Source organism: Herpailurus yagouaroundi, unplaced genomic scaffold (assembly GCF_014898765.1).
Source record: "Herpailurus yagouaroundi ecotype Mexico unplaced genomic scaffold, PumYag 163, whole genome shotgun sequence".
In the NCBI taxonomy this organism is placed as follows: domain Eukaryota; kingdom Metazoa; phylum Chordata; class Mammalia; order Carnivora; family Felidae; genus Herpailurus; species Herpailurus yagouaroundi.
The window spans coordinates 26,678,677-26,700,316 of NW_024412404.1; the positions used below are offsets into that span (position 1 = coordinate 26,678,677).

Genomic DNA, 21,640 nt, shown 5'->3' on the forward strand with positions numbered 1-21,640 from the left:
ATGCTATTAGCATGGCCAAAATCCAGAATACTGACAACACCAAGTGCTGGTGAGGATTTGGAGCACCAGGAACTCTCATTTGTTGCCGGTGGGAATGCAAAATGGTACAGCCACTTTAGAAGACAATTTGTCTTCCAAACATAGTCTTACCATATGATCCAGCAATCATGTTTCTTGGTATTTACCCAAGGCAGTTGCAAATGTATGTCCACACAGAAGCCTGCACGTGGGTGTTTATAGCAATTTTATTCATAATTGCCAAAACTTGGAAGCAAAAGATGTCCTTCAGTAGGTGAAATGGATAAATAAACTATAGTACATCCAGACAACAGAATATTTTTCAGTGCTAAAAAGAAATGAGCTAACAAGCCATGAAAAGACATGGTGGGGGGGGGGAGGCGGGACTTAAATGCATATTAACTGAAAGAAGTCAATCTGAAAAGGCCACATGTTGTATGATTCCAACTATATGACATTCTAGAAAAGGCAAAACCATGGAGACAATAAAAAAAGATCAGTAGTTGCCAGGGGATGGTTGGCAGGTGGGGGTGGGGGAGAAGGAAGGACAAATATATGGAAGACAGAGGATGTTTAGGGCAGTGAAACTACTGTATGGTACTCTAATTGTGAACACGTGTCATTATAAATTTGTTCAAACCCATAGAACGCGCAACACCAAGAGCGAACATGAACGTAAACAATGGATTCTGAGGGACGACGACGTGTCGATGTAGGTTCATCAACTGAAACAAATGTACCATGTTGGTGAGGGATGTTGATAATGGGGGAGGCTGTGCATGTGTGGGGGCAAAGGAATACACGGGACATCTCAGTACCTTCCACTCAATTTTGCCATGAACCTACAAGCACTTAGGACCTTTGACCCAGCTAGGAATATGTCCAAGAGAAGAAGTCAATATGCAACTAAAAATGCCCTAGCAGAAGCATTTACTTCTATGTCATTCATCACAAAGAAAGATCGGAAGCAACAGGAACAGTAACAGCAGTAGTTACCACTTACGTGGCACTTCCGGGTGATGCCCGACAGGGGCGGGGATGGAAAAGTGAGCAGAGGTCCAGCCCTGCTAAGGCTCCCACTGTCATCGTCGCAGAGGATGACAAGGAAGGCCGCAGGAAGGTGCGTCAGCAAGCAGGAAAGCGGAATGCAAATGCAGGCGGCAATGCTTACACCTGTATAACATCCCCACGTGTAATCAAAGGCTGGAAGGGGATGCACCCAGAGGAAGAGCTGTTCTGTCGCATTGATGTGATGAAGGAGATTTATTTTTATACCAACATGTCTTTGTCTCCCTTTCTAAAATGCAAATGTAATCATGTCACTTCCCTGCTTAGAATTCTGCAGCGGCTCCCAGTCTTTCACTACAGTGGTTTCCAAATTAAATTTTTCCCCCCAGCCATAGAACCATTTATCCAACAAGATATAAGCCCCTTAGGGGGGCACACGAGGTTTTTCCCGGATCTGGCTGGTGGTGCCGCCCAGACTCACAGCCGCCTTAGCTAGGGCTGCAGGGAAATGCCTGTAGCCCTCTCCTCCTGCCACACTGCCCCCCCCCCCTGAACACGGACACGGGGGCGGGCCCTCCTCTCTGCGTCTCCCCAAGCACCCTCTGATGCGCCCACTGCAGTGCCTGGCTCACAGTGAAGCGAGGCCCTGGAAGTGAGTCCTGGCTGTGCTCTCACCAGCTTACCTAAGCTCACAGAGGCACAATTTTCCTCAACTGCCAATGGAAATAACAATGGACTTTGCAGGGTTGACATAGGGCTTAGATGATACCAAGAGTAGAGCAGGCCCTCCATAAATTAGGACTGAGGGTGTGGGCCCAAATGAGGGGGTTTGTGTAATCTGTTGCCTTTACGCATACAAGAGAAAAGGAAAGTGTCTGCCTTTGGGAGCCCATGTGGGGACAGCAGAGAGCGTCTTGGAACTGCTCTGGTCCACAGCAGTGAGAGAGGTCGAGGCTCCGTGAATCTGGGGAAGGTGCTGGAGGTGGAGGATGGCTGATAAATGCGTATACCACGCAGGCGGTGGTAAATGCTCTGGAGAAAAATGCGGCAGAGTGAGGAATAAAGAGGGCCTTGGAAGACTCTGGACATGGCTGTCCCTTCTGAAGATCTACTGGGAAGAAAGCAAAACGAGAATGCTATGGGCTAAAAAGTGTTTTCGAACTGCAGCTTGTAACACATTAGCGAGCTAATGGTTAATGGTTCATAACCAGCATGAACTACAATAGAATAGGAAACACCAATGTGTAACAGGTACAGAAAGGATACATCTTATTTCCTAAACTTTTGTTTCAGTTCTGTTCTATGTACATACCCACGTGGGTTGGGTTATAATGTCTACCTTTTTTTCTTTTTCAATCCTGGGTCACAGCACAGCACATTTGAAAGCCACTGTTCTTGAGAGCCATTTTAACTTTTGAACTGGTCCTTGCTCTTAAACCCAGCTACTGAGGCAAACAGGCACACTCCCCACCCCCCACTGTGTGAGGACTAAAGACACAGATCTCCACCAAGGCGTCCAGACTCTCTGATGGTTGCAGCTTCTCCCTCTCCGACTCCAGGTGCGTTAGCCTGCTGGGATGCCATAACCGATGCCACAGGCTGGATGTCTTCAATAACAGACATTTATTCTCTCACAGCTCTGGGGGCTAGAAGTCCAAGATCAAGGTGTTGACAGGGGTGGTTTCTTCTGAGGCCTCTCTCCTTTACTTGCAAGTGCTTATCTTCTCCCTGTCTTCACCTGGTCTCTCCCCTGTGCTCCAGCATCCCTGGTGTCTCCCTGTGAGTCTTAATCTTTTCTGATAAAGACTCCAGTCAGAATGGATTAAGACCCGACCAGAAAGCCTCATTTTAATGTAATCACCCCTTTAAAGAGCCCGTCTCCAAATATAGTCACACTCTTGAGGTACCAGAGGTTAAGGCTTCAACGCATAAATTTTGGAGGAACATTCCTCAGCCTATAACACAAGGCCAGACCAAAATGACCCCAGCAGACTCCGAACTTCGGCTAAACGCAGCTCCTTTGTTCACCAAGGATGTAGCATGGCCAACCACTAAGTGCTCACTGGTGGTAGACATATTTTTAGCCATGTGCAACCATTTCCTCTTTCTGGAAATGGGAACCATCCTTCCTTCCCCTCAGTCCATGTATTTGCATAGTGTGAACTCTACCCTGGTTCTCGGGTGCCATGTAACTCAAATCTAATCAGAGCATGGCATCTCCCTGCACAGTGACTGGCTTGAGTAGGCACATGACCCCATCAGAACCAATGAGACAGAACTGTAGGATCTCCATGGCATTACTGAGAGCAGAAGAGAGACAGAGAGAGAGACAGACCCTCCCTTTGGTTCCAGGCTGCGACCTGGAGGGTAGAATCCAGAAGCCACCGAAGGCAAAACTGAGAGAGAAGAGCACGGCCCAGAGATACAGAAGCCCAAGTCCTGTTGATGTCATTTGAATCCCTGAGCCCAGCAAGCCCCAGGCATGGTAGGACCCCAGGCTAAACAGAGATAGGAAGAAGCTACCAGGTAAGCAGTAAAAGGACTAGAAGCCTGTCATAACAGTAGGCAGGACCTGAACACTTCAGTCTTGCAAACCAGTAAATTACACGTTTCATTCAAGCCAATCTGAGCTTGATTTTCTGTCACTTGCTCTCAAGAGAGTACTGAATCATCCCTTCTCCTGGCCAAGGGGTGTGGAGGAGATGTCAAAAAGGACCAGAGTGGGGTTCCTTCTACCTGTGGGGAGGCCAGGAAAGTTGTGAAGTTGGGGTTGGCCTTGGAGGGTACGTGAGGTGGGGATGGGTGTACAGATACTTTCCGGAAAGCAGTCAAAGGCCCCGGGGAACAGGGATTAAGCCTTTTACATTTTTCCCTTTGAGCAGTGGATTCTTCCTTCACACAGTTCTCAGGTTCTCTCTTGAGCATAGCTTCTCCAAGGTAAGCACTTCCTAGAGGCACCCAGCTTATGTCACATAACGATGGCAATACCATCCAAGAGAGAGCCCAGGGGGCTGGTGGGGAGCCCACCTTGCTTGCTCACTTTTCCCTCTCCATTTCTACCGATGCAGCCAGAGATGGCCTCCACAACTGCATGCCACGTCACACTGCTGGGTGGCATGACTCAGTCTCAGTTGAGGTCTGTTGCCAAGCCCCTTTCCCCTCATCTGGAACATGGGTAGGGGCTTCCTGAACCCAGAGCAAAGTTGCACTGCTCTCTGTCACAGCTTACCTGGCTGGTCCCTCCTTCCTGTCTTGTGTCCCCACTTTGAATCCTAAATAAGTAAGTAAATCGCTTAACATCATCCCTCCTTGCTGTGATGCATCTGCAAATTAAATAGCCACTAGCCTCTACTAACTCCCTGAGTACTGTAATACGAGACCATCATAGGCAAAATCAATCAAAGGAATATATGTGTGATTCTGCTGCAAGGACAGGGTTTGGCCAAAAAGAGTAAAGCTCTGAGAAGCAATGTTTCCAGCAGACTCAGCACTGGCCTTGGAGTCAGACACACCTAAGCTCAAATTTAGACTTTACCATTTTCTAGCAAATGAGTCTCAGACTGTTCTTCTAGAAAATGTGAGTAATACAATGTTGCTATGAGGACTGAGTGAGTTAACACTGTGGGAAAAGTCTAGGTCAACGGTAGGTACAGAGTGATCTCTTAATAAAGGTTGTCTTTTCCTGTTGGTGATGATGAAGGGGATGGGAACTCAATAAATTAGCAAATTATTGTTTTTAGGAGAAACCTCAAATTAGAAGTACATTACAATGTAGACACTTGACTTGTCCATCTTTGTACTCCCAAAGCCCAGCAAAGCACTCAGTGAAAGCTTGTCGGATGGATGGATGCATGCATGGACGCATGCGTGCATGGACGCATGCGTGCATGCATGCACGGATATATGGATGCATGGATGGATGAATGGATGCATGGATGGGTGGATGGATGGATGGATGGATGGACCATGCATGGATGCATGGATGGGTGGGTGGGTAGGTGGATGGATGGGTGGGTAGGTGGGTGGGTGGATGGATGGATGGAAGGATGAATAGATGGATGGATGGATGCATGGACGCATGGATGAATGCATGCATGGATACATGGATGCATGGATGGGTGGGTGGGTGGGTGGATGGGTGGGTGGGTGGGTGGATGGATGGAAGGATGAATAGATGGATGGACGGATGCATGGACGCATGGATGAATGCATGCATGGATGCATGGATGGATATATGGACGCAGGGATGGGTGAGTGGATGGATGCCATTTACCTCAATCTCAGTGGTAGATGCTGAAAACTTCTCAAAGCCTCAGTCTCCACATTTCTAATAGTTCCCATAACTGCTTCTCCAATGACCCCACCACAGGCCCCAGGTTTCCACCCTCACCTCCTCGGGGTAGTTGCCAAACTCAGCCTGTAAGGCAAGGACCGCCAGCTGCAGCAGCGTCTCATCATTGCAGTACAGCTTCCCCTCCAGGATGTCTTTCCGAAGCTGCAGATAAAATTGGTGCCTTGCCTGGCTGTTCCTGGGAAAGAAACGCAGGAATAAGGGTCACTGGAATGCTGAGAGGGGGAAAGAACACTAAAACCGGAGGGTTTTCTCAGTCTGGGAAGCAGGGAAAGGAGAAAAGATGGGGTGCAAGCTAAAAGAACCCAGAGGGCGATGCCAGCAAGATGAGTGTGGTCTCCTTTACCCACATCATGCCTCCTGCCACAAGTTGAGGGCTACTGTGTGCCAAGCACTTGACACAACACCCACGGAGATGTTTGTTGCCGTGGTTCAAGTGAGAAAACTGACGCTCAGATGTTGTTTTCAGTAAGCAAAGGAATAAAGAGGCAATTACCCAACTCCGAAGCCACACATAACCCTTTCCTCCAACCCTGATCTGCTGCTCAGGGAGGGCCATTTTGGGGTCAAGGGAGAACTTTGGCTTTGAGTGGACCACGTTTGAAACAAAAGGGCAAGTTCTCCTTTTGACCGGGACCCAAATACGGACTTCCCCGTTCTGTCATATTGGAATCTAATCAGCAAGATCGACCACAATGACTGTTGTTATTTATGCGTAATTTGCCATTCACCAAGCACATCAGCCAGCACATACACAGGTCCCTGAAGGAACAAATGAAAAATTTTGGAGCACTCACTGGAGCTGTGCACAGCAACTGACAAAGAACTTTATCCTCAGAAAGAGTGTGAAGGTATTTGAGGAGGTCTTCTTCTGGGGCTGCTCACTCCAGCCTTCAGGGGCTATTTTGCACAGCCTGGTTTCATCGTCCAAGAAAAAGAACTCTTTGTCTGAAACAGAGAGGGAAGGGCAGTCAGACAGACTCCACCCCTTCACACCCACAGCCCTGAGCTCTGCCCAGAAGGGTCAAACAGGAGAAAAGCAAGTCATCTGGACACCTGCTGCCACAGGACCTTTGCTGGGTCTGTGGAGGGGCCAGGAGTCAGAAACAGAGAAGAGAGAGTCAAAGAAGAGGAACTCAGGCTAAGAGGAGAAGTGTGATTATTCATCTCAGAGAAGATATCACTTCATAGCTGCCTTCCAGCTATTTATCTATAGAGATAAAGTCAAAAACAAAGAAATGACTATTTATTCTGCTCTTTGCCATGGGCCAGGCCCTCTGCCTCAGCTGGACCATTCTTAAACTTCCCCAGCCATGGGCATGAAATGGGCTGAATGTCTGTATCTCCCCAAAGTTCTTACCCCCAATGTAATGGGGGAATGGGGAGCCTCTGGAAGGTAATTAGGTTTATCATGGGGCCTCCATGATGGGATTAGTGTAATAAAAGGAAGAGACCAGGGCTCACTTTCTCTGCCATGTAAGGACACCATGAGAAGGTGGCCATCTGCAAGCCAGGAGCAGAACCTCCAACCCGACAAAGCTCAAACCCTGATCTTGGACTTGTCAGTCTCCAGAACTGTGAGAAATAAAGATCTGTTGTTTAATCTCCCCAGTCTATGGTATTTTGCTCTAGCAGCCCCAGCAAACTGACCGGGCTTAAGTGGAGTCATCTTTGCCTTCTGACCTGAATGTTGCCAGCTTGGAAACTCCACTCCAAGCTCAGGACTTCGACCCCTGCTGCGTTTGTCCTCCAACACTGCCAGGAGGGACGGTGAATCAGCCCCAGCCACTGCAGGCACTGCCTCCTCACCTCTGCTCTCTTCACTTGAAGCCTGACCCCCTCCCCCACTCCCTCTGGGACCCCCGCAGGCCTGCCCCAGCCCTGCTCTGCCCACACCCTTCTCCATGCGTCAGTCTCCCAGCCCAGAGGCACACTGCAGCAGGTTCCTCGGGCACAGGAGTTCTGCCAAGTTTTGGAAGGCAGACCCTTTAAGTGGATAACCAGCCTTTTCTCTCAAAAGCTGTGTGTGCTGGAGAAAGGGAAGGAGGTCTCCAGAGAAGACAAAATAGCATTCACCGCACAGCGCCCAGACCTCTGCCCCCTCTGCCCTCAGCCCTTGCTCCTGAATCTGACCACTCACACCAACTCACCCTTCCCTTGGGGCCACTTCTCCCCAGTTGATACACAGGTGTCCATTACTGTTTGGCTAGCAAACCTTCCCAGTGGGTTTATTTCCAAGCCCCACCCTGGGGACTTTTGAGCATTTTACTCAGAACATCCCAGTTAAGCGGCTCAAGAGTGCCCACATGGAGGGGTCTGGGACACACACCTGACTGGGGGGAAACAGTCCAGGATACACACAAGGTTGGGACTCAGAACAAGCACACTGGTTTTCTTTCAGTTGCATGTTACAGAGCAATAAAGATACAGTGTTTCCTAAAGATTCTTCTTTTCACACTTTACAAAAGATCGAGCCAACATCAGTCCATCACATCGAAGCATATCGTGCTCGTTCTTTTACTTGGGAGAGGGGTCTCTTGGAGGTCTGTGGAGAGCTATGGGGAAAGGGCACCCCCTACCCCATCCTGTCCCCCCGCCCCATTGGCCACTAACCAACCCCACAGCAAGCTCCCGAGCCCCTCCCACTGGGGATGGGAGAATAGAGAAACACCAAGATTATGATTCCCAAGCAAGAGGGGCTGGCCAGGATTGAACCTGAGAGCCCAAATAATCCAAACTCGACCTCCTTTCCATTCTCCCACACAGCACTTAGACAGCGTCAACTACAGCAAAGGTATAATTGCATGGCTGGAAATAGGAGTCCCTAATGGAAGGGCAGAGCTGGTAAAAGGGAAGAACTGGGCAGAACTGGGAAAGGGGAAGGTCTTCATAACGGCTCCTGGGTGGGGTGCTGAGTTCCCGTTAGTCCTGTATGATTCGATGGAAATTAAAAAAAAAAAAAAAAAAAAAAAAAAAAGTTGTTGTGGTAAAATACACATAATAAAAAAATTTTCCATCTTAACCACAGTTGAAGGTACAGTTCAGTACTGTTAAGTATATTCGCATTGCCATGCAGCTATCTTCACCACCCACCTCCAGAATTCTACTAGAACTGCTACCCTGTACCCATTAAACCACACCCCCTACTCCCCCTCCGCCCCGCCCCTGGCAACCGCCATTCTTTCTGTCTCTATGATTTTGCCTCTTCTTGGTACCTCCCCCAGTTGGAGTCATACAATATTTGTCTTTTTGCAACTGTTTTATTTCACATAGCACAGCATCCTCCAGGTCCGTCCCTGTTGTAGCATAGGTCAGAATTTCCTTCCCTTCTAAGGTGGAATCATGTTCTATCATACGTATATACCACTCTTTGCTTACACATTCATCTGCCAATGGACACTTGGGGGTGCTTCCACAGTTTAGCTACTGCACACAATGCTGCTACACACATGGGTGCAAAAACCTCTCTTGAAGACTCTGCTCTCAATTATTTTGGGCATGTGTGCAAAAGTGGAATTGCTGGATCATGTGACAAATCTATTTTTAATTTTTTGAGAAACCACTCTGCTGCTTTCTGCAGTGGCTGCACCATTTTACATTCCCATCTATATGGAACTGCTTTTTTTTTTTTTTTTTTTTTAAGTAGGCTCCAGGCTCAGTGTGGAGCCCAGAGTCGGGGGGACCTGACCTCACAACCCTGAGATCAAGACCTGAGCTGAACTCGAGTAGGACACTTGGGGCACCTGGGTGGCTCAGTCAGTTAAGCGTCCTACTTCGACTCAGGTCACGATCTCACGGTTTGTGGGTTCGAGCCCCGCATCAGGCTCTGTACTGACACCTTGGAGCCTGCTTTGAATTCTGTATCTTCCTCTCTCTCTTTCTGTCCCTCCCCTGCTCACGCTCTGTCTCCCTCTCTTTCAAATATGGATAATAAAACATTAAAAATTAAAAAAAAAAAAAAGAGTAGGATGCTTAACTGACTGAGCCACCCAGGCATCCCTACATGGAGATGCTTTTAACATTCACTTATCTAGCATCAGTGCTTCGAGACTGATCAACCAGATCAACCAGACCCAGCAAATCACAGAAACCCATAGCCTCTTACATATACGATTTCATTATAATCTCCTGCACTCCCTTGACACTTTGCAATGAGCACTTGAAGCTTCACCATGCTAACTGATGTCTAAATGCGCAAGGTGAGGCATCCCAGCCTCAAGCAATTTTCGTAGAAGGACGAGCGTTCGGGTAACCAGGTATCTGGGTTACGTGAGGCACCAGGCCAGCAGTAGGTTATGCACACACGCTTACCTTTCATGTAAGCCAAGCCAAAGTAGGTGAGCTCCCCAAGGTTGACAAAAGACATGACAGCACTGAAGACAGCTCCTGCCGTTGACATAATGTCACATTTCACCTCCAGACACTGCCCACTCAACAGCACCACGCAGAGGGCCCTGAGAGCCAAATAGGATTTCCCTTTTTTGGTCTGAAAATGATAATAGTATCAATTGTAACAATAACTTACGAGACAGGAGTCTTGACTGTGGGCTAGCTACTGTGCTAAGCACTTTATACGCATTGTCTCACTTAATGAAAAACAACCTTATGAGATAAGTATGTTAGGGTTCCCATACCGTAGATGAAAAATGAGGTTCAAAGATACTAGTTAAGGGATGACAAGCATAGGAAGGGACGGTGCCAGAATTAGTAGGAGGCAGAACTGGACCCAAGTCCGCATTCTATAAGGCTCTGCAGGGACTCTAAAGGCTGGGAGGCAGATCCAGTGGATGTCTCCCCCTTGCTGAAACCCCAGCTGCCCCTTGGGCTCCGCTTCCTAGAAGGGCTTAGGCTTCTCAGGGACTTCATCCATGGATCATATGTCCCAGGGGTGTCAATCACCCTGAATCTGTTCCTCCAGCCCCCACCCCCACCCCCAGTGCACAGCAGAGAGAATAGGGGTGGGCACAGATCCAATGAGGAGATAGGAGTTAAGGGGATTGTTCTGAACCGAGAAGTTGCTCAGCAGAGCCACATCCAAAGATAAGCAGCAGCCAGACTTCTCTCTTCACCCTGCTGAGATTAATTCTAGATTCATCTGCTACCACAGCCCCACCCTGACCACAGCTGCCACCGCTCAGCCACCCATCATTCTGCCCCCACATGGACTTGTTGCCTGTGTCTTTGCATGCAATGTCCCCTGCTTAGAATACTCCTCCTCTCCTTCCCCACATGGCAGGTTCCTACCAGTTTTTTAGGTCTGGCTCAAAATCCTTGTCTGTGGCCTGGAGGGCAGAGCCACCCACTCCCTTTTCTACTTCCATGGCACCTTGTGCTCAGAGCCCTGGCACTGAGCACTATCTCTAAGGACATAGGCTGAGTATCACCTCTGTCCAAAGCCCAGCCAGGGGTCTGGCCTGGACCTCCATCCAGAAAGTCCTCATTAGAGGACAGTCATGGATATGGACACTGACATGTGTGACTTTAGTGTCATGGAGACCATGCCTGTGACCACATCCCAACCCTTGTGGCACCCAGGGGCAGCCCCCACATTCCAGGGGCCAGCGTGGAACTGAGGTCCCTGTATGAAAGGGTTCCTACATGATCCTGGGCAGGGCTGATCACACAATACACTCTGAGGCACTCTGGTGCAGAGGCTAAGAGAGAGGTGTGGAGGCACCCATGTGCTCTGAAGGGCCCTCTGCTTGGGTTTAATGTTCTACAAGGGCCCCCTTGAAATTCTTAATAGTTGTGCCTTTGAACGTGTGTTTTCTAAGTGGGGCCCAATGGGACAATGAAGCTTCTGCTGCCCACCTGCCAGGACAGGTCCTGGCTGCAAACTCCCTGACATCCTGGTGCTCCAGCCCAGCCCAACCTGTCCCTCCCGCTGCCCCTTTCCACTCTCCAGAGAAGCCTATCTCTCCCCTCCTCTGCAGGGGGCTGGCTCAGGAAGGTCTCAGTAAAGCACACATACCCCCAAGACATCTTGGAGCAGGTCATGGCAGTGGCTGTCCCCACTCTGGTCTGGTATCACGAAAGCTCTTTGAGTGTATATCAGCAGGGACAAGTGTCTTGCCCACCCTCAATCCGGACACCGAGTGCCCCTCCAGACGGAGGCTGAACCCCTTGGGGCCTGACAGTCTTCCCTGGGCTGGGGCAGCAGAGCTAAGGAAAAGGAGATTGACTTTTCCACCTCAGTAAATGGACAAGTACGAATATGCTAGAATGTAAGCTCCAGGTGGAAAGGACTCCATTTTGCTCACATTATATAGATCTGGGTTCTGGAGTGGGGCCTGGCCCCGACTAGATGATCAAACAATATTTCCTGACTCATTAAGGTGACAAAGTTGAGCTGCATCTGGAAAGCCAAGCAGGATGAGCTGCAAGTAGCAGAAGGCTCGTCTTCAAGGGGAAGAGGAAGTGCTGAAGGACGGGAAGCAGGAGTGGGACTTGGCAGAGGGCTCTGGGAGGAGCCTGGAAGAGAGAGTGAGAACCCCCCCCCCCAGGGCCCTCCCAGCCTGAGACCCCACTCAGGGGTCAGTCGGCCTCCAGGCCTTCCCAGCAGTGTGGCTCCCTCCCCACCCTCCACCCCTGCCCAGTCAACCCAGAGGTTACCACAATTGATCCAGGCAGGTGCACAGTCACTGGGGCCTCTCCAGCCAGCAAGACGAACTCCGGCCTGGAGAACTGTGGGAAACACTCGGAGTCACTCGTGGTCAGAAGAGAAGTCACATTCCAGGGATCTGCCCCCCCCCCAATTCTGGGACTGGGCTTCCCCCATGGGCTCATCTCCCCTCATCCCCTATCTATTCCCCCTTCCCCACAGCCAGCAGGGAATAGACTCCAGGGAAATGGGGCTCAACTGGGCTGAGGCCCCAGCTAGGCTGGACATTTCAAAGCCAAAGTCTTAACGGTGAGTATAGTGCTCTTATGGTGGGTGTCTCCTTCGTTATATGTTTCATAATTCACGCATCGTTACATAATCTTTTATACGTATCAAAATCATAAAACACATTATATGAGACAAATAGATATTAAACGCAAGAGATTTTCTAAAGTAAAAATACCTTTAGATTTAAGTTTGAGGAAACATTTTCCTAGCTCTGCATGTTGAGTCACTAAGGTACATGGGCAGCTCTTCCCAATTGCACACTGTTTGTATCACACTTGTGACCGGGAAATACTTTGATAACCATCGCTGTTTAGACCTAGCCATCATCCTGTGGGGTGATTATTCTCGAAGCATTGGGCAGGAAATTGAGGCTCCAAGAGGTTAAGAAACTTGCCAAAACCTAACACCAGAGAGTGATAGGATTTGGTGGGCCCACAAATGTGTTCCCCAAAAGAATCAACAAGACTCCTATCTCAAAAGGGCAGCTGGCACGTGACTTGTGTCCTGTAAGAGTTTCCAGTAGAAGCGTCCTTAGTGAGTGATCATGAAGAAAAATCAAAGAAGGTGAAAAAGGCCTCCTTGACCCTGTCTACATCCTCCCCCTGCCCCCCCACCAACCAAGCTCATGAGAACCTGCGAGTGGCCTCTGAGGGCATCAGGGCCTGGCGGGGAGTGTGGGAGCTGAAAGTCACAATGGGGAGGATGTCCTGAAGCTGCTCTAGGCTCAACTACTCTCGAATTAAAGAGGTTTAAGCAAATCTCTCTGCAACAGACAATGGTTTTCTGGGGGCACCTGAGTCTGATCCCCAAAGGGATCTAGATGCACAGGCAGAACGCCTGGCAAAGGCAGCCTCCTCAGCGAGCAGCCAGCCCAGCGGGGGTGCGTCCTTGCTCCAGGGGGCCCTGATCCCCTCGGGATCACTGAGGGCTTGTGTGATTAAGACAATTTTTCAGCTCATGGCAGTGTTGTTCAAGGAACGGGGGTGCTTCTCTTCTAACCACCACAAGTGGCTGGTTCCAGGGCTGTGTCCGGCAGAAGGTGCACCCTGGACCACCCCTGATCTCACCCTTCAGCGCAGGCTTAGTAAGCTGGACCCTCAGGAGAGACCGGCCTGCCTGCAAGGAGACACTGTTCCCGGAGACATGAGCACACTGCAGGGACCACTGGACATCCATCCCCCCTGTCAACCTGGACGTCAAGGCCAAGGCATCCTGGCCTGGCTACCCTGTAGCCTCTACTCCTCACACTTGCCCAAACCCTATTACCCTGTGTACCAAGCAGAATGGAGAATCTCCCTTCCCTTTCTGCTCACCCAAACCTTTGCTCCTGCGTTTTGCCTGCTCACAAGGCCCCCTTCCAAGTACATTCGGCCTTGTCAGCTCTCTTATTTCATATGCCTTGTTTTGCCATTACTCCACATTGATGGCAGTCAACTTCCTGAACAGCTGGACCTGGCTACTTCAACCTTCTATCCTACACAGCACTTACCACAGCAAGGCCACTCAGTAAACACCTATCGCCCGGATTGCAACTGTAAAGTTTATTTTAATTTAGTTCTGCAAATCTCAGCCCAGGGGGCCTGGCCACCCCACCCCCAGAGGAACCTGCCCACTTTCAACTACTGTGTCAGCCACACACAGGTCCCCACTCACACCTCTCTGGAGAACGTCCTTCGGTCCCCTTTTGCTCACCTTTCCTTTCCTTTGCAGAAAAGCCCTTTGAGAAGGAGTTGCCGGCTGTGAGATTTCTGCTGCCACAGACAGAGCGGTGCTGGAGCTGAGCCGCGGTCCCTCCTGAAGATTTGGGGGAACTTCAACTGGAAAAGCACTGGCCAGTGGTCAAGAAGGGGAGAGATGATTAACAAAGGAAACAGCCTCCAACAGTCAAAGCCCACACGTGCAGGTGCTCAGCTGGACAAGGTGTGTTGGCACTTAGCCTTGGCCCCACGCTTATGGGAGAAATTACCGTGTCCACTTTTCCAATGAGGCAGCTAGGGCTGCATAGGGAAGGAGTGGGGCGGGGTCTGAGGTGCAAGGCCACAGTCCACTTCTTCCCCACCCCCAAGACCCTGCTTTGGCTCACTGTGCTCAGGACAGGCAGGTCCTGCGACGCCAGCTCCTGAACACCCTGACACAGGTGATGGGATCGCAGGAGGTTCTGACTTTCCTGCTTAGAATTTAATATATTGTTCAGGGGCGCCTGGGTGGTTCAGTAGGTTGAGTGTCCGACTTTGGCTCAGGGTGTGATCTCACAGTTCGTGAGTTCGAGCCCCCTATCAGCTCTTGGCTGTCAGCGCAGAGCCTGCTTCAGATCCTCTGCCCCTCCACCACACAAGCACACACACGCTCTCTCTCTCTCTCTCTCTCTCTCTCAAAAATAAATTAACATTTGAAAAAATAAAGGAAGTGTTTCAAGAAAAAAGAATTTTATATATCGTTCAAAATGTTTTGGAAGTAGGGGAGCCTGGGTGGCTCAGTCGGTTAAGCGTCCAACTTCGGCTCAGGTCGTGATCTCACAGTTCGGGAGTTTGATCCCCATGTCGGGCTCTGTGCTGACAGCTCAGAGCTTGGAGCCAGCTCTGGATTCTGTGTCTCCCTCTCTCTCTGCCCCTCCCCCACTTGGTCTCTCTCTTCTCTCTCTCTCTCTCTCTCTCACTCACACACACACACAAAATTAAAAAAATTTAAAGGAACAAAATGTTTTCGAAATAAAAAAGACACATTGTTTCCAGCATCAGAAAAAAAAAAGCTATTTTCATTGGGCAAATAGAAAATAGGGGTTTTTTGTTGTTGTTTTTTTTTAATTTTTTTTTTCAATGTTTATTTATTTTTGGGACAGAGAGAGACAGAGCATGAACGGGGGAGGGGCAGAGAAAGAGGGAGACACAGAATCGGAAACAGGCTCCAGGCTCCGAGCCATCAGCCCAGAGCCTGACGCGGGGCTCGAACTCACGGACCGCGAGATCGTGACCTGGCTGAAGTCGGACGCTTAACCGACTGCGCCACCCAGGCGCCTCTAGGGGTTTTTTTTTTTAATGTTTATTTATTTTTGAGACAGAGAGAGACATAGCATGAACGGGGGAGGGTCAGAGAGAGAGAGAGACACAGAATCTGAAGCAGGCTCCAGGCTTTGACCTGTCAGCACAGAGCCCGACACGGGGCTCAAACTCACAAACCGTGAGATCATGACCTGAGCCGAAGTCAGACGCTTAACCGAGTGAGCCACCCAGGCGCCCCAAAAATAGAGTTTTAAATAGCAGGCAAAATCACTGTAAGGTGAACTAGACTGCATCCTGTCAAGCCCCAGCTCTGTATTGGATGTCAAGTACTGCCACAGCCCTTGGCCAAATCATGGAAGGACAACAAATCAATACATAAAAAAATAAATACCCAAGTTACAAAATTCCTAATGTTCCAGATGCAGGAAGATATCGTCTCATGTGGTTTCGAGCAGATTCAAGCATCTACATTACATTCATCCCCAAACCAACCGCTTCTCCCTGACCCCTGTCCTTTGCATCTCTCTGTCCCTCTGCCCTTTCCTCCTTCCCTCTCTCTATTCCTTCCTCCCTCCCTCCCTCTCTTTTTCTCAACTCTGCCATTGTCATGAGAACAATCCCCGGGCAAGCCTGCTGGTGAAGAGCCAGGGCGCCCCCAGATAACAGCCAGCCACCCCCGGAAGTGAGGCTGACTAGCCAGGCTGCAGCCAATCACAAAGGCATCTGGCAGAGTCCAGAAGAACCTCCCAGCAGAGCACAGTCTGAATTCCCAACTCCCATGATCAAGAGCTAAATAAACCATTATCTTCAGACAGCGTGTTTTGTGGTTGTTTGCTATGCTGCCTCATGGGCAACAGAAAATCACAACATGGAAGCGTGAACTTGGTTCCCAGGGGAGACAGAATGGCCCAAAAGCACACCTGCCATCAGGCCCCTCATCACCTTGGCTGCATATCTGCTTAAATGTGCTTTTTTTTTTCACCTGCCAATGGAATAGGGTCAGCTTTTTCTGGAGAAGCAAAGGGTTTTGTATCAGTAATCAGTAAAGAAGCAAGACACAGCGGTCCCCACGCGGAGGGCCCACCCCCTGGACACCTTACTGCTTACCTGCTAACAGAGAGGCTATGGTGACTGGGTACTGAGGTGCTCAGACCGGGCTCCAGGGAGCTCTGGGTCTCTGTGCTTCTCTCTGAAACTAACCAAACAGCACGGTACAGGGCATGAGAAGAGGCAAAGAGCATGGCTCTCTTGAATCAAGTGGATATCAGCAGCATGACTTACAGGCTATGTGACTTATTTATCCTCTCTGAGTCTATTTGCTCACATGAGAAATGGAAATGACAGCTACAGGGGGTTCAGAGGAGGTTTTTTTTTTTTTTTTTTTTTTGAGGGGGAGAATAAAACCTAGTGGCAAAGAGTACCTTGTTTTAGGGACAGAAAACAGTAGTATTAATTTTTTTAAAAACCTCCGATTCAGTTGAAGAGTAGAGACAAGATTATTCTAAAAACCATTCCTTGGACACGCCTACAGCAACAACAGAAACAATCTTTTACAGATTGCTTTTCCTTTTGCTCCACCTAGAAACTAACGAAAAGAAAGTCTTCCGTTATGTTGTGTGTTGAAATCTGTTCTTATCAGCTGGGACAGTTAAAACTCAATAAAAAAAAAATTATGTGTGATATAAATCACTGTAAAATTATAGCTCCAGGTGAAGCTTTCCTCAGGACCCAGCCCCTTCCCTGTGGGGGCTCTCTGGAAGAGGGGAGCTTGCCCGGGTTTTCTCTGCCATCACAGCACGACATCCGGCCCACTCGGGGCGGGAAACAGTAGAGTGGGAGCCTCGGGGCACCATACCCACCTCTGCAGGGGTGCAGACGCTCCAGGGCCCATACTGTTGTGTTCTCGCAGCTCGCCTGATGCAGCCTATGCCTGAGCAGGCAGCTTCTGTCCTGCTGCGCCAAGGAGCTTTCTTCCATGAGTCTCCTCTCCACCTGAAGGTCAAGTGCATCACACATCCACACCCCAAAGTCAAGAGGGGACATTTATATAGACACATACAGACTGGTTGTCAGATTAAGTCAGTTCAGAAGTATCTGTCCACACAGTGAGAGCCTAACACTGGCAACCAGAATGTGCTCCGGACCCCACCAACCACATGCGCCCTAGAGGTAATGCACTCCCCTCCCCCCATATCAGCGCACTCAAGCACAGTCGTGCCTTTGCTCATGTGCTCCCCTGACTGGCTAGGGTCTCCCTGCTAAGCTCCTCTGTGCCTTCAAGACCCAGAACTATATTCTTTGTACTTTCAAAGCTCTCCACTTCTGCCCTCAAGGCAGAGGGAAGTGTCCTTTTGTCACTTTCCCTCATCACATCACTCACATCTCCTTCTATGACACATTATATCATGTTTGCTTGCTTGTCTGTCTGCCCCCACCCCCACCCCACCAACCTTACTGTGTGCTTTATGCTTCATTGTAGCTCCTCCGGCTCAATGAATAGGGGCAACATGTTCAGATGCCAAGAAAGAAGGGATCCAAGAAGGAGGACAAGACAGAACAGGCATTTTCTGATTGACTGTGGACAGCATCCACCCCAGCAGTCCCCTCCTCTCCATCCACACTGCCCCTGTGTTAGTCTTGGTCTCAGTTCTCCAACCAGCCCCCTGGACTGGTGCACAGGCGCCCGGCCAGTCTCCAGCCCTGCCTCTCTCCGGATCCTCTGAAATGCAGACCTCCTTGCATTTCTATCACAGGCACCTCGCTTGCCTCTCCCCAGTCCCAGCACTGCCCCGGCCTCAAGGGGGCCAATGCTGAAGTAATTTCTGCCCCAGAATCCCCACTCCACCCCTGTGCGGTCAGGTGGAGGTTGTCTCCACCTGAGACCACCTTCTGGCTGGGCTTATTTCCCATCCTGTCTTCCCTCCATCACTCCCGCTCTCCTACGGGCACTTACCCAATAAATAACATGCATAAGCATCACCATTTCTGGCTTTGTTTGGAGGGAACCCCATGTAAGCCAAATGCCTACTATGTGCCAGCCTCTTACTAGGCGGTGAGGAGCACACGGGGCAGCAAATGTGACAAGTGCAGCAGGGGGACCCTCTGCAGACACAAGATAGCAGAGGGAGGGAGGGGCCAGGGACTGTAGGCACAGTCAGGGAAAGTTCCTTGCATGAAGCCTAGTTGAATTTTGACAGGTGACCTGACTCACGGATTACAAACATGTAATGTCATTGTTTTTGTGTAAAGAGCTTCTTTGAAAGATTCCAAGAATCTCAGCCACATTAGAAATCTGGGCTTGCTCAATCGTCTTTACCAGCGCTGCCCAACAGAACTGCAAGGCTGGGATTGTTCTAGATCTTTCATGTCCAGTATGGTCATCAGCAGCTGCATGTGGCTACTGAGCACTTGAAACGTGGTAGGTATGACCGAGGAGCTGAAGATTTTACTTGCATTTCAATTAACTATAATTTAGCTAATGTAAATGTCAATAGCTCCCCCTAGCTAGTGGCTCCTGGGTTGAGAAGCGCAGATCTACACTGACCTCTGAGATGGTGCCCAGAACCAAGCCAGCCAGCCGTCTAACGTGGAGACCGGCAGAGGTTGGGTATACGGCCACTTCTTCCCAATGAACCCGACAAGCTTCCAGAACTGACTGCAAGGGGAGCCGCCTGCGAGGCTGGTCTTCACACATGGTCAGCAGAATGGAGCTCAAGGGCTCACGGAGCTGCAGAGGCTGGAGAGAAGAGGGGCTGCATGAGAGGCCTGGACAGCTGAGCCCAATACCTTGTCGGGTGTGCGGTGGGGACTAATGGAAACAGATGATCTCATTACCACTAGACAGACACTTGCTCCTTCTGGAGCGTTTGGGGACGGACACAAGATATATCACCGAGGCCACAAAATGCAGAGCAATGATCTCTATGCCGGCTGTGTGAAGTTTGCTCCTTTCTAGTCTGGAATGTTCTTTGGTACCCAGAGAGCACAAACCTGTGCTTGGAATACTTATGAAAAATAGGTGCTTGACAAAGTGGGCATCCACCCATGCCAAGTACACATATCAAACCAGGGATCAGCCTTCAACTCACACCCACCTGGGTAACCTGTCAAATTATTTCTCGATTACTTCTCAAATGCAATTACTTCTCAAATTACTTCCTCAATTACTTTCTGCCAAATTACTTCTCGAATTATTTAGGTGGATCTCACTGGGCCTTTCCCCTAGAATGTGAGCTCCAGAAACATAAGGGCTGTGCCTTTTCATCCTTGGGCATTTCCAATGGTCAGCACAAGGTCAATAATCACTGGTTGAACTTTATGTTACATGCAGCCATGAAGCAAAAGAAAAACTATTTGCTTAAGCATTTCCCTTGTGCATTCAAGTAGCCACCATTTATATTGGGAAAGTACTCAAAATCAGGCTTTTTGTCCTGCTCACCCATACCGTGAGTCATTTTCGAGGTAAGGGCTGCCCTACCATTTCCTGCCATGAAGCATCAGTTGTGAATTCCCATCTCCATGTGTAAGAGGGATGCTGCGTTCTGGACTCATACAGCAAATCCCAAGGCCTGAACTGCAAAGTGGGAGACAGTCCCTGTCTTCAAGGACTTCACAGTCTGATGAGAAATATGGTCACCAAAAGAGACAAGGACTGGGACGCCTGGGTGGTCAGTCAATTAAGCATCCAACTTCAGTTCAGTCATGATCTCACAGTTTGTAGGTTTGAGCCCCGCTTTGGGCTCCGTGCTGACAACTCAGAGCCTGGAGACTGCTTCAGATTCTGTGTCTCCCTCTCTCTCTGCCCCTCTCTTGCTTGCACTCTACCTCTCTCTCTCTCTCTCTCTAAAAAATAAATAAACATTAAAAAGAGAGAGAGAGATAAGGACTCAAGTCTTGGGAAGCACAGACATGGTGATAACACAGAGGAAAAGGTCTAACCCAACCTGGGGAGGGAACGAGGAGCTGGGGGAAAGAACTTGAACTAAATCTCAAAAAGCACACTGGTGTTAACCAGGAGAAAAGTCGGGGGAGGAACCGCAGATAGAAGGAGCAGTATATAGTAAGGATGGCATGTCTGAAAAGAAGGGCACTGTGGGCAGGACAGAGCCCAGGGGAAAATGACACACAGGGCCCCTTGTTCAAAACTTTTAAGAATTTCAAGACGGTGACATCAGAGCATTACATCAAGCATGGGCCCTTGTAAGCGCAGGGCACTATTCGATTACACAGGCCACACGCCCGTGAAACTGGCCCTGATTATGGAAGAGCTCCAGAGAGGAACCAGAGCTACAGGTAATGAGCCCAATTTGGGGCTCCAGGTATGCCCTGCTGAGAAGTGGAATCTAACCCCATGAGTAGAGTGGGAAGGTAAGAAGGATATCACACGAGGAGGGATGAGAATACAAAGCACCAGGAAACACTGGGATGTTGAATTAGAGAGAAAGGTGAGATAGAAGGAAGGAAGGGAGGGAGGGAGGAAGGAAGGGAGGGAGGGAGAAAGGAAGGGAGGGAGGAAAGAAGAGGGAAGGAGGGAAGGAGGGAAGGAGGGAAGGAAGGAAGGAAGGAAGGAAAAAAAGAAGGAAGAGGAGAATTCTCTGGCTCTTGTTACCCTGGTCTAAGAAATTCTTAGAGTGTGAGATGAAAATTTGCACACACACACAAACACACATACTCTGTAGTCAAAAGTTTTATACAGTGCTGTGATAAAAGTTTAAAATTTTTCTATGCTTTAAGCTTTCTTGGAGTCTTTAATAAATTACTCTGCAAAATCTTGAAGAGGAAGGTAATAGAGGGAGCATTTTCCCAAATCAATTGAGCACAGAAGCCTTTTTCAGGAAAGCATCTCACGTCAGGAACGGCTGCTTTAAAGCCTGTTTTATAAATCTGCATCTATAAAACCCTCTAGTTTGCCACTTCCTCTGAGCGGATAAGTCTTATTTTGCTTGCCAACCCTAAATCGTGGCTGCCTGGATGGCCATGTTGAGTAGCATTCTGCGGTGGTTTCTAAACTCAGCGGGAGCACTTCTGTAACCCGTTGGCAATGCCTTCCTAGAACCCAGGAGGACAGAGTGGTGACACAGAGCTCAAGAGAAGTGGTCCCTGTCCTGAAGAAAACTGCTCATTAAATCCAAAGACATGACCTGGCAAGACTTTGAGTACCTTGTTTACAGACCTGATTTTGTGGGACATGAAAGCCTGCTGACCAGTAGAGGGTCATTCCTAAAGAATAGACGTGCACCTGCTCAAGAGAAAAAGCACAAGATCAGATTTCGGTCACCTCTGGTATTCCATAGTCCTGCAAACAAATCACAATTCCATTTCCACATGCGGCAGACAGTGTTGGCCGGCTAGCCCCCCCACCATCTGCAACTCCCG

At 49.3% G+C, this 21,640-nt stretch overlaps 1 protein-coding gene across 7 annotated transcripts in view; it reads right to left on the reverse strand.

Moving 5' to 3' along the window:
• Positions 1–21,640, reverse strand: part of FRMPD2 (FERM and PDZ domain containing 2) — a 108,479-nt gene that overhangs the window by 60,019 nt on the left and 26,820 nt on the right. For all 7 annotated transcript variants that reach the window (XM_040485678.1, XM_040485682.1, XM_040485681.1 and 4 more), the window contains 9 exons: positions 21,438–21,503; positions 18,810–19,001; positions 17,125–17,257; positions 16,373–16,460; positions 13,959–14,094; positions 11,990–12,061; positions 9,689–9,863; positions 6,175–6,325; positions 5,417–5,555 (listed from right to left, as the gene is read on the reverse strand). In XM_040485678.1, coding sequence (XP_040341612.1) covers positions 5,417–5,555; positions 6,175–6,325; positions 9,689–9,863; positions 11,990–12,061; positions 13,959–14,094; positions 16,373–16,460; positions 17,125–17,257; positions 18,810–19,001; positions 21,438–21,503 — 1,152 coding nt within the window. The remainder of the gene's footprint in view (positions 1–5,416; positions 5,556–6,174; positions 6,326–9,688; positions 9,864–11,989; positions 12,062–13,958; positions 14,095–16,372; positions 16,461–17,124; positions 17,258–18,809; positions 19,002–21,437; positions 21,504–21,640) is intronic.